A 12,558-nucleotide genomic window follows, 5' to 3' on the forward strand; every position below is an offset into this window, starting at 1 on the left:
AGCAGGGAATAAGGCTTGGTGGTCCCTTGTTAAGGAAAGGCAGGGGATCAGCCGCCAGGACACGATCCCTCCTCTCACAAGACTCGACGGAACGGTGGCTACCCGCAGCAAGGAGAAACTCCAGCTGCTGGCCAGCCTCTTCGCCGGGAAAATGAAGGTGAATGACCCCAGACAGTCACCGCCTCGTCTGGAACAGCAGTGCGAGGAGGCTGCCACCAGGGTGAAGGTGACGCTCCAGGTCGTCGTTAACGGACAGGCGTCCGAATCCCTGCCAGTGGAGGCATCAGTGCCACAGGGCTCAGTCCTGGGGCCAGTCCTGTGGAACATTTACGTGTACGACCTTCTCCGGCAGCTGCCAGCAGTCTCAGCTTACGCTGATGATTGCACTCTCCTGCACCTACCCCCAACAAGACAGTGGGCGAGCTGCTGACGAGATCAATCAGCAGCTGAGTGTGCTACAGGAGTAGGGTGCCCGCTGGCAGATGACCTTTGCCCCGGAAAAGACACAGGCAATGGTGGTCTCTCGATCAACTACTGCCGGGCCAACAGTGGAGGGGAAGCAACGCTTTGGTGGCATATCCCTCTCACTCAAGGAATCCGTCAAGATTCTGAGAGTGGAAGTGGATCAAGGGCTACGGTTTGACAGCCACATCAAACACATTGCCAAAAGGCCTCCCACAGAGTCTCCTGCCTGCGAAGGGTGGCCAGCTTCCTCGACAGAAAAGGGAAGCTCCTTCTATACAAGGCCAAGATACGGCATTACCTTGAGTGCGTTGCCCTCTATTGGATGTCGTGTGCTGCCTCGCACAGCGGGAGACTCAATAGCATCCAGTGACGGGCGCTGTGATAGGTGAATGGTGCAGACCCCCCAGCCCAGCCGAAGACTCCAAGCTCCGTCGATTCGCTGGAACACCGCAGGGACGTCGCGGCGCTTGTTGTCTTCCACGGGCACAGGTGCAGGAAGTGCCACACCTGGCTGGCCTACGTCAACCTTCGAGAGTCACCACGATATATAAATATATATATATATATATATATATATATATATATATATATATATATATATATATATATATATATATATATATATATATATATATATATATATATATATATATATATATATATATATATATATATATATATATATATATATATATATATATATATATATATATATATATATATATATATATATATATATATATATATATATATATATATATATATATATATATATATATATATATATATATATATATATATATGTGTGTGTGTGTGTGTGTGTGTGTGTGTGTGTGTGTGAGAGAGGTGGGAGGGAGGAGGCCATTAAGGTGAAGAGAGTGGAAAGCGACCCTGACGGTTTGTTGGTTGGTCGAAAGAAGAATCAAAGGTCTGTGGTCGTCTGTCTGTCTGTCTTTGCGTCTGACCGGGAATCTGTATCTCTGCCTGTCTGTACCTCCTACTGTCTGTTCGTCATTCCGTCTGTCTGTCTGTTTGTCTGTCTACATCTCTTAATGTTTGTCCGTCACTCTGTCTGTGTATCTGTCTGTCTGTCTTTCTGTCTGGTCTGTTTATCTCCTTGTCCGTCTAATCCTTCGTTCGCTTTTTTATCTGTCTGTCTATTTGATTGTCTGTCTGTCTGTCTATTAATGTGTTAGTGTATATATTACCCTATTTAAGTATGTATTTTATTCTGTTTCTGGAAGGAGGGATTGTAACTAATGAACTTCCTGTCTAAGTAAATAGATTTATGAAGTAGTAAATAGAAATACAAAATGAAAAGCTCACTCCCCCCTTCTCTCTCTCTCTCTCTCTCTCTCTCTCTCTCTCTCTCTCTCTCTCTCTCTCTCTCTCTCTCTCTCTCTCTCTCTCTCTCTCTCTCTCTCTCTCTCTCTCTCTCTCTCTCTCTCTCTCTCTCTCTCTCTCTCTCTCTCTCTCTCTCTTTTCCTTCGTCTCGGTAGTCTCCCTTTAGTCTCTCTCTTCATCATACCCTTTATCCTGACACGCGTATATATAGCCTTCTCTCCCTCCTTCCCTCCCTCCGAGAATACCTCCAGCGTGCGTGGAGGAAAGGAGAGAGAGGGAGGAGGAGGAATGGAGAGAAGAGGCCACGAGAGAAATTTATTCTAAGTGAGGCAAGGTTCAAGTTCAAAAATTGCCTCAATAAAACTTTGAGCTATGAAGAGAGAGGCAGAGTGAATAATATACAGAACAACACCATAGGTACTTCTCTCGCCCGCCTTCACCTCTTCGACCTACCCGTCTCTCTCTCTCTCTCTCTCTCTCTCTCTCTCTCTCTCTCTCTCTCTCTCTCTCTCTCTCCATTATTTTCCCTCCCATCTTCATATATCACCCAAATCCTTCGTTTTTCCCTTCTCCCTTAGGCTTATCTCTCCCTCCCTATATACGCTTTCCTCTTCTGACCTTCTTCTCTTCTCCCTTAAATGCGTCCTTTTATCTTTTATCTCTTGTCCATTCCATGCTTCCTCCCTCTCTACTCCTTCTCCTATTTCCCTCCTCCCCTTCCTCTGCCTCCCTTCCTCACTCCCTCATTTCCTTTCTCTATCAGTTATTTTATCTCGTACCTTCCCCTTTATTTCTCGCACCTCTCTTCTCCCACTTTCTCCGGTACTTTTTTTCCTCCTCCTTTCTCTCTTCCTTCTTATTTTCCTCCCACCCTTCGTCTGTTTTTATTTACCTCTTCTTTCTCTCTCTTTTTCCTCCTTTTCTTTATTTTTCAGTCCTGCTTTTTCCTCTTCCTTTTCTTCCTCCTCCTTCTCTTCCTTCTGCCTCTCACCCTTCGTCTCTTCCTCTTCTTCTTCTTCTTTTTTTCTCCTACTTTTCTTCATTTTTCATTCTTCTATCTTTGGTTTCTCCTCCTCCTCCTCCTCCTCCTTCTTCTACTTCTCACCCTTCTTCTTTTCTTCTTCTTCTTCCTCTTTCTCTTCCTTTTCTTCATATTTTATTCCTCTTCCTCCTGTGTCTTCTCCATTTGTTCATCATGTTCCTCTTTTTTCCCTCCTCCTCCTCCTCCTTCTCCTCCTCCTCTTCCTCCTCCTCCTCTCTCCATATGGCTTGTCCTATACAAATACAGTGTTGATTGGTAATTAATATTTCAATCATATTTTCTCTCTTTTTCATTTTATAGAGAAAAGGAAAATTTTCAAATCGATCTTCTCTGGCTGTTGATTTGTTTTGTGGGTTGCTTCCCTTTTTTTTCCTTTTTCCTTCCTTTTTCTTCCTGTTTTTTTGTTTATTTTTCCCTCTCTTTCCTTCGTTCTTTCTCTTTTTCTTCTTTCTGTTCTTTCATATTCTTTCCTCCGCCTTCCTTCCGTTATTCAATCTTTCTTCTATTTCTATTTCCATCTTTCTTTCTTTCTCTATTGCTGTTTACTTTTCCTGTTACCTTTGTTTTATTTATTTATTTCTTCCTTCCTTCCTTTCTTTCCTTCTGTTATTTCCTCCATCTCACGTCTTCCATCTTTCTTTCTTCCATATTTCTTTCGTCTAACCCTTCTTTCTTCACCTCACGTCTATTTCATCGCTACCATTGCTTTCTCATACTTCTCATCTCTCTTTACTTTTCTATTTTTCGCAGGAGGGCAAGAAAACGCAAACTACCTCCTCTTGCTACACTCCTTTCACTCATATCGTTGCTTAGAACTGTCATCCTTGTCATCTTTTTTTCTTTATTCTCAACTTCCAACAGACTCTTCACCTCGAGGACTTCCTTATCTGCTTGGCGTGTTAGTTGCTATCTGTTTTAGGCTCCTGTGATGCCCTTTGTGCTTCCTCGCCTCCATCCCGTCCCTGCCTTCACTCTTCCCCGCTTCTTTTGATATGCCTTCCCTCTCTCACTGGTTCTCCGTCAGCCTGTGTCTCTGTCTGTCTGTCTGTCTGTCTGTCTGTCTCTCTCTCTCTCTCTCTCTCTCTCTCTCTCTCTCTCTCTCTCTCTCTCTCTCTCTCTCTCTCTCTCTCTCTCTCTCTCTCTCTCTCTCTCTCTCTCTCTCTCTCTCTCTCTCTCTCTCTCTCTCTCTCTCTCTCTCTCTCTCTCTCTCTCTCTCTCTCTCTCTCTCTCTCTCTCTCTCTCTCTCTCTCTCTCTCTCTCTCTCTCTCTCTCTCTCTCTCTCTCTCTCTCTCTCTCTCTCTCTCTCTCTCTCTCTCTCTCTCTCTCTCTCTCTCTCTCTCTCTCTCTCTCTCTCTCTCTCTCTCTCTCTCTCTCTCTCTCTCTCTCTCTCTCTCTCTCTCTCTCTCTCTCTCTCTCTCTCTCTCTCTCTCTCTCTCTCTCTCTCTCTCTCTCTCTCTCTCTCTCTCTCTCTCTCTCTCTCTCTCTCTCTCTCTCTCTCTCTCTCTCTCTCTCTCTCTCTCTCTCTCTCTCTCTCTCTCTCTCTCTCTCTCTCTCTCTCTCTCTCTCTCTCTCTCTCTCTCTCTCTCTCTCTCTCTCTCTCTCTCTCTCTCTCTCTCTCTCTCTCTCTCTCTCTCTCTCTCTCTCTCTCTCCTCTCTCTCTCTCTCTCTCTCTCTCTCTCTCTCTCTCTCTCTCTCTCTCTCTCTCTCTCTCTCTCTCTCTCTCTCTCTCTCTCTCTCTCTCTCTCTCTCTCTCTCTCTCTCTCTCTCTCTCTCTCTCTCTCTCTCTCTCTCTCTCTCTCTCCCTCTCTCTCTCTCTCTCTCTCTCTCTCTCTCTCTCTCTCTCTCTCTCTCTCTCTCTCTCTCTCTCTCTCTCTCTCTCTCTCTCTCTCTCTCTCTCTTTCACTCAGACAAGACACAGCCATCCTTCATCATAAACCTTCAGTCACCATTCAACTTCCTGCTGTCATTACCTGCTTCAAGCTGTTTAAAAAGTGAGAATGACATTACTTACTATAGCCTCGCTCTTCATATCGTATCTTTCAGTTCTCCAATTGTTTCATGGCAGGTGTCCCAGAATAATAAACTGTAACTGGATTTTGCATTTACTTCTCCTAGGCCCCCGTGTTTCCTAGTTTATGTATTCTCAGACGCTATTCTCAGACCCTTCCTTTCTTCCTTCCTTCTTACATGTCTTTCACTCTCCTCTTTCTTCCCTTCCTTCACACCTGTTGCCTTCCTTCTTTCCTTCCTTCCTTCCTTCTTACATGTGTTTCACTCTCCTCTTTCTTCCCTTCCTTCCTCCCTTCTAACATCTTGCTCTCCTCCTTCTCTTCCTTCCCTTCCTTCTTTCCTTCCTTCCTCCCTTCGTACATGTCTTTCACTCTCCTTCTCTTTCTCCCCTTCCTTCCTCCCTTCTAACATCTTACCCTCCTCCTTCTCCTTCTTCCCTTCCTTCCTTCCTTCCTTCCTTCTTACATGTCTTTCACTCTCCTTCTCTTTCTTCCCTTCCTTCACACCTGTTCCCTTCCTTCTTTCCTTCCTTCCTCCCTTCTTACGTGTCTTTCACAATAAATAAATCTAAAAGGCACAAATGAGATTAATCGAGTTTTCATGAGTGCGTTTACACATTTATGATGCAGAAGCTTTTTTAAACTACCAATTGGCTAATAAAACTACCCATGGAAACTCCCACAACCTCTATGAAAGCCTTACCGAATGTGGATATGCTATTATCATATGTATAGGCCCCGAGTTTCTGAGAATATGTAAACTTCTCCTCTCACAACGCTCTCACACATTCAGATTACTGCCAGCCACCCACACATGAAAATAGTCGAGTTATCATGAGTGTTTTTTTCACATGCTTGTAAAACTACCCATGGAAACAGCCACAACCTCTACGAAAGCCTTATAAAATGTGGTGTGTTGACCCGGAAATGTTTGTATACTCACAGCTCTCTCTCCCAACAGAGAATTGCCAGCCACCCACATATGAGACTAGTCAGGTGCAGAAGCCTTCTCAAACTATTATAAAACTACCCAAGAAAACAGCCACAACCCCTATGAAAGCCTTATAGAATGTGGGTGTGTAGGCCCCGAAATTATTGTATACTCACAGCTATCTCCCAACAGAGGTCCAGAGACTTTATCGAACTAATATAAAACTACCCAAGAAAACAGCCACAACCCCTATGAAAGCCTTATAGAATGTGGGTGTGTAGGCCCCGAAATGTTTGTTTACTCACAGCTATCTCCCAACAGAGGACTGAAAACCATCCGTGGGGCAAGTGGATGGGTGTGCTGCACGGTGACGAGATTGACTACGTGTTCGGACTGCCCCTGAACGAGTCTCTGGGCTACACCCCCGCCGAGAAGGACCTGTCGCTGAGGATAATGCGCCACTACAAGCTCTTCGCGTCCACGGGGTAAGCCAGAGAGAGAGAGAGAGAGAGAGAGAGAGAGAGAGACGGTGAGCGACAAGAAGCGAGGCGGTAGGTGGGAGGAAAAGCTGTAGGCGTGGAAGAAAGACAAAGAACGAGGAGGAGATGGAAGGATGAATGCGTGAGAGGAAAACGACATAGGAAGAGATAGCAGAGGAGGAGGAGGAGGAGGAGAAGGAGGAGGAGGAGGAGCAGAAAAAAGGAGGAGGTAGTGGTTGGGGAAGAGAAGAAAAGCAGAAAAAGAAGAACAAGTAAAATTGGAAAAAAAGGAAGAAAATAAAATTAAAATATGAGCAATGCAAAATTATAATGGAGAGAGAGAGAGAGAGAGAGAGAGAGAGAGAGAGAGAGAGAGAGAGAGAGAGAGAGAGAGAGAGAGAGAAACAAAAATTGTGATTGAAATATCTTTTGCATAATATTTTTAAACCTTCACTCTATATATTTTTACCATTTCTTTCATTTACATAGTTGATGACAGAGAGAGAGAGAGAGAGAGAGAGAGAGAGAGAGAGAGAGAGAGAGAGAGAGAGAGAGAGAGAGAGAGAGAGAGAGAGAGAGAGAGAGAGAGAGAGAGAGAGAGAGAGAGAGAGAGAGAGAACATATAATTTTGGTATGTTTTTCGAATAAATTATAAATTCTATGTTCGTGAATTATTATCATTTATATATTTTACTTCTATTTTATTTATGCATCGTTTATATTCATTGTTTATTAATGTGCTTGTTTGAACAGGCTCATACTATATTTTACTTGTGCCGTTTAATTCTATTGGAGAGTTCAATATCGTCTTTGTAAGTGAAAACCAGTAATGATAGGCTATTCGTACTGCTGAAGAAAACGCTGAGTGTGTTGTTGAAGTATAAATGGAATTAGATTATTTGGCCGTAGGTATCACAGACTTACATACTACATAGACTGCCCGTCCTCCACCTCCCTGTATTGTGCCGAGTGACTCCGTGGGTGTGCCCGCTTCATCCAAAACCGACGACTTCACACACCTCACTCCCACCCTGTTTCCTGACCCCAACATTCATTTCTAAGAAACACTGAGACCACCATCATCTTCCTGAAATAATTCTGCATCACACTAGCTTAGCGTAACAATAATGTAAAAATACACATACGAAAATCAGAGTTAAAATAATGAAGTAAGGAATACATATTTTCTTGCATTTATTTCCTTTCAACTCCTTATAGTACTCAGCTGGTTTTCGTCGCATCACTTTTATAAGCACAGATCTTAAATCTGCATGCTTTTCTGCTTCTGATGGTGTAGGGCACGTCCCGAGATAGAAAAATACATAGGATCAAAATCGCCTCCGAACATAAGTCGCGCCGTGACGGCGTTCATTTGCCTTGGCATTTGTTTACTCAGACTCGCCGCTCTCGCACAAGACAGCTGTAGGGAGGGATTTACCAGTAATAAACTCCCGTTGACTTTTAATGGCCAAAAATGTGTTACAGTTGTAATAGTATTTTTCCCCGTGTACATAGAGTTAACGGGATGTTTGCGTAACCATATATATGTACATGGGTTTCTCATGACATGTGAAGGAAAGGAGGAAAGGAAAGAAGGAAGTGAGAGAGGGAGAAGAAAAAGGAGAGAAAGAGGAAATAGGAAAGAGAGAGAGAGAGAGATGGGTATTGAATCAAAGAGGACCGTTGTGTTCCATATATACCCTAAAATCTGCTGTAGCGTCAACAGAATTTCAGGTGTCACGAGGTCAAAACATAGTGTATCGTTGCCAGCAATATCATCACGGGACGCACGGATCGACACTCCGCCGTCACGCCATCACGTTCGGAGGCGATTTTGACCCTATGTAAAGGTTTACCTCGGGACGTACCCTACACCATTAGAATCAGAAAAGCATGCAGATTTAGAATCTGTGCTTATAAAAGTAATGCGACGAAAACCAGCTGAGTAATAAGGAGTCGAAGGGAAATAAGTGCAAAAAAATTTATATTTTCTACTTCATTTAACTCTGATTTCCGTATGTGTATTTTTGCATTATTGTTACAATTTTATGCTAGTGTGATGCAGAATTTCCTCAGGAAGATGATGGTGGTCTCAGTTTTTTTTTTTTAAATGAATGTTGGGCTCAGGAAACAGGGTGGGAGTGAGGTGTGTGAAGTCGTCGGTTTTGGATGAACTGGCCCACCCACGGCCCAGGCCGGCGTCACTTGGAGCCTCGCTGCCCTTTATACGAAGTAGGAAAGCTTTCTTCTTTCGTTGAATGACTTCGTAGGGGCCAGAGTAATGGGGGGGGGGCGTCGGTGCGAAGAAAGACATGCTTTGGTGAATGTAGATCTCAGGGGACGTATCGGTGATCTGGCGCCTTGTATGTTTCTTTGCAGGGGGCGAATTTCCCGACGATGCTCCTGAGGAGGCGATTGATGCCGTTGCTAGTGTAATGCTGCCTTGCCTGATGGGCAAGCCTCCCATAACCCACTTAGCCAGTGGGGTACCTCTTTGGCCGACTGGTAAAGGAGTGGCTCTCCCGTCTCGCTGGTCGCGGGTTCGATCCCCGGTGCCGGCAAACCTTTCCTTGTCTGGATTAATTTCTCGTGTGTTTCGTTACACGCAGTGGCCGTGTGGGAGTGGAATTAAGAGCAAAATTCTGGCATTTCACTAGTAGAGGCGTCAGGGAAGAATTCACCGGGAACAACGAGGGCGTCGCCGAAGACCATCTCGGCCGGGGAGACGTCGAGGCCCTCCTTTGGGGTAGTACGAAGGCCGAGGAGGACCCAGGGTAGCTGTGAGGACCATGCTGAGTTGTTGCGGTCTTTGGGATGTCCTCCGGGTGCACGGGGACCTGGTAGTAGCCCTTTAGTAGGTCCAATTTTGAGAAGATTTTGGCGCCGTGGAGGATGGAGGTGACGTCGGCGATGTGGGGCAATGGGTAGTGGTCTGGCTCTGTTCTGGTGTCGAGGCCCCTATAGTCCCCGCAGGGGCGGAAGGAGCCGTCCTTCTTCGTAACGATGTGAAGTGGTGACGCCCAGGGGCTTGGCGTCTTCTGGCAGATGCCCAGACGCTTCAGCTCGGTGAAGGTATGTTTTGCTGGGGCGAGCTTGTCAGGGGCCAGACAACGAAATTTGGAGAACACCGGGAGCCTGATGTCTTTATATGGTGGTAGATTCCATGTTTTCCCGGATGTTTTGGCTGTTGTCGGAGTTCCGGCTTGAAGACATCGGAGTAGCTGTTGCGGAGGTGAGCGAAGCCGTCTGTCACCTCGCTTACCTGTAGGGCGAACTCGGTGGGAGCGGCGGCTATGGGGGTGGTGGTAAGGGAGGCTGCGTCCACCAGCCGACATCTGGCGACGTCCACGAGGAGCTGGTTGTGGGCTAGAAAATCTGCCCCAAGTAGGGAAAGTGTGACGTCTACCACTATAAAACTCCATCCGAATGTGCGGCCGCCAATGCTGATATCGAGGTGCCGATGGCCGTACGTTGGTTTAGGTGTGCCGTTGGCCGCGGCGAGTTGGATGTTGGATGCTGGTTGATGGGGTTTCTTCCATCGTGCAGCTGGTAGGAGGGAACGGGCAGCGCCAGTGTCGACCAGGAAACGCACCCCCGTTACAGGATCGGAGAGGAAGATGGCGGTAACTCCGGTGGGGCTGCCGCGATGTACGGCGGCCGCCCTACCTGTTTTTTGGCCACGAGCGTCCTGGTTGGCAGGTTCTTGCCTTGGGGCCGAATTTGGCGTGGTAGTAGCAGAGCTGGTCAGTGAACTTCTTGGTACTGTTGCACCGGTGCTTGTCGGGTTCTCTGTGGTAGGCGGTGTGCTGCTGCGATGTCGCTACAGGATCAAGCACAGTTCGACAGCCAATCAGGTACCAGCGTGGATCTAGCGCTTAGACTCCGCGTCCCGTGCGTCGTGATTGGGTTTGTAGTGAAGGCCGCTACAACACGTTCATCTACACTTCGTTGTTCACTTAACATCAATGTGTGTTTTCTTTTGTGTGTTTTTGTTTTGTTTTCGAAGGCTAGGGATTATTTTTTTTTTGGGGGGGGGTAAAGGAAACAGCTCAAGGGCAATATACAAAGAGGAAACAAAAAAAGTCCGCAAATCGCTGCTCCTGCAAGAGCAAACACACGGAGTGGCCGGAACAGGTCGAACAGAGCTTTATCTTGAACTCTATTCTTGAAACAATGACTCAGGAAGCACGTCAGATGCAAGTCAATAACGATGATAGTAATAGCACGATCGAAACTCATTACATCGCTTATGAAAACGCTTATCTTGCTGCACCCGTTAGAAAGTCTTGCATCCACTTGCCTCTTCCGCCACTGATCAATCCATTGACATTCGTTTATAATAATGATGCAAAGGTGAATGTGTTCAGACTTCCGGTGGTGATAATGTGACCATTCAAGTTATTTAACTAATCACAAGTATCGACTGCGTCAAGTTAGTCTTTTTGGCGAAAATATATTTAGAATAAATGTTGTTACTTGGTAACCCAGAAACAGTCCCTGCATATGTGATTGAGTTGTGTTTACAAGGCCAAGCCACGCCGACAACAACGGGATGCGAGCTCACAAGCAGACCGTATTGTTGTTGTTAAAGATTTACTCCCTCCTAATAGGGGAGCACAGGCCTTTGCCAATGGCGGCCCGTAGCAGGGTGCCGACAGACCGACTCTATCGACGGGCGACAGCCGAGCCGACAAGTTGGTTTATCGACGAGGACTGGCTTGTCTCTCAGACCGTATTGTGTACTGTATGTATGTGTATGTGATCACACAGACACAGACTCTGTATCATAAATGCATATTCTTCCATTATATGGAGTCATGTTTTCAACTGCAGCCCCGTCTTGTCCAAGATGATTTTTTTTAATCATTATTTCGAATGTTACCTTTGAGCATTCCCAAAACTTTAAATCAGTGTCGGGACTCGGCGCTACTCAATAACCGTTTGTTTTTCCCGGCACGTCAGTCAAGCCTCTCTTCCTGCTCGGCATGTCAATAAACGCTCCAATTTGATCACTTAACTGTTTCCCCGGACGCCAGTGTGCGGCAGTGTTGCCAAGGTGAGGCAGCAGGGCCACACCCGCCGCCCCGCGTGGTACCTTTGGCCTGGGAATAGTAATGGGGTCACCGCGTTTACAGTTGCCGCACAAAGATGAGACACAACACCTGAGCGAGCGTGGTGGCGGCGGCTTGCCTTGTGCAGCTTTCAGCTCCTTGCCACATGCGGCTGTGGAAGTCTATAAACTCACCTGTCGGCGTGAATGAAAATTGTACCAGAAAGTGAAGGTTGTGAGTGGAGACAATAAAGTTTTGAACATGTGCTATTGCTGCTCGTGGCGGTAGTGCTCATCTCCGTTCCGTTGGCCCTTTGAGCGTGTGGTGGGAGAGAGCCCAATATCCCGACGCAGTGCCAGTATAACATCCACAATTTATCTTCCCCAGGTGTCCAAAGGCACCCATTTATCGATCATCCCGAATGGAAGGATAAACAGCTGGGTGGGCTGCACGCCAACTGCCCAAGCAGTAGAGACAGATCTCAAGAAAACAGAAAAGAGAAATAATTACAGAAGAGAAACCCCGAGGCTTGATTCCATGGATAGTAGGCCGTTGACATATGCTGAGAGCTATGAGGTAGCCGCGAGCAGTGGGAGAGGCAGAGGTGTCGGTGTCCGTGGCTGTGCCTTCATGAAACAAAGAAAGTGGGATTTGTATTGGATATTACAGCTTTCACCCAGCCACTGTCACCGCTGCCACCCTTCGTTACTCAACTCATGCATGGAGGAGTATTAGGTATCATGCCTTCTGAGTTTTGTGATGGTGACTCTCCCATTTGAGAGAATTGTAGTTTAGTCCTTTTTGCTGCTGACGGGTAATATATTCCTTGGCCTAAGTGGTACGTGTTTGTAATTCACCACGGGCGGATCACGAGCTGGACTCGTCATCGCCAGCATTAGATCGCCCGATTAGAGCAAGCTCGTTATAGTCCATCTCTGGGTAGTGCTGGGATCTTTAAAACACCACACACCCCATCCCCCTTGCTCAAGAGGGGACAGTAACCACTCCTTGTCAGCGGAAAAATCCTAGACTAAACGGGGCTCGAACCTCCGCCTGTCAGGCCGGGAAGCCTGGCGGGGTAGAGCTTTAACCAACTAAGCTACGGAGCGATGTATATATGTGTGTGTGATTTTGACGGAATGACAAAAAAATGTAGTAATGTGCGTCTGTTACTCGTGGGCAAGGGTAAAGTATAAAGAAGTGCGTAGGTCTGCATGGGACAGGTGCATGCCGCGTC

At 46.3% G+C, this 12,558-nt stretch overlaps 1 protein-coding gene across 2 annotated transcripts in view; it reads left to right on the forward strand.

The window, feature by feature from the left end:
* LOC126989070 (acetylcholinesterase-like) overlaps positions 1–12,558 on the forward strand; it is a 109,810-nt gene that overhangs the window by 87,857 nt on the left and 9,395 nt on the right. For both annotated transcript variants that reach the window (XM_050847644.1, XM_050847643.1), the window contains exon 5: positions 6,113–6,276. In XM_050847644.1, the coding sequence (XP_050703601.1) occupies positions 6,113–6,276 (164 nt within the window). The remainder of the gene's footprint in view (positions 1–6,112; positions 6,277–12,558) is intronic.

The sequence above is a fragment of the Eriocheir sinensis genome, unplaced genomic scaffold (assembly GCF_024679095.1).
Source record: "Eriocheir sinensis breed Jianghai 21 unplaced genomic scaffold, ASM2467909v1 Scaffold104, whole genome shotgun sequence".
Classification (NCBI taxonomy): Eukaryota; Metazoa; Arthropoda; class Malacostraca; order Decapoda; family Varunidae; genus Eriocheir; species Eriocheir sinensis.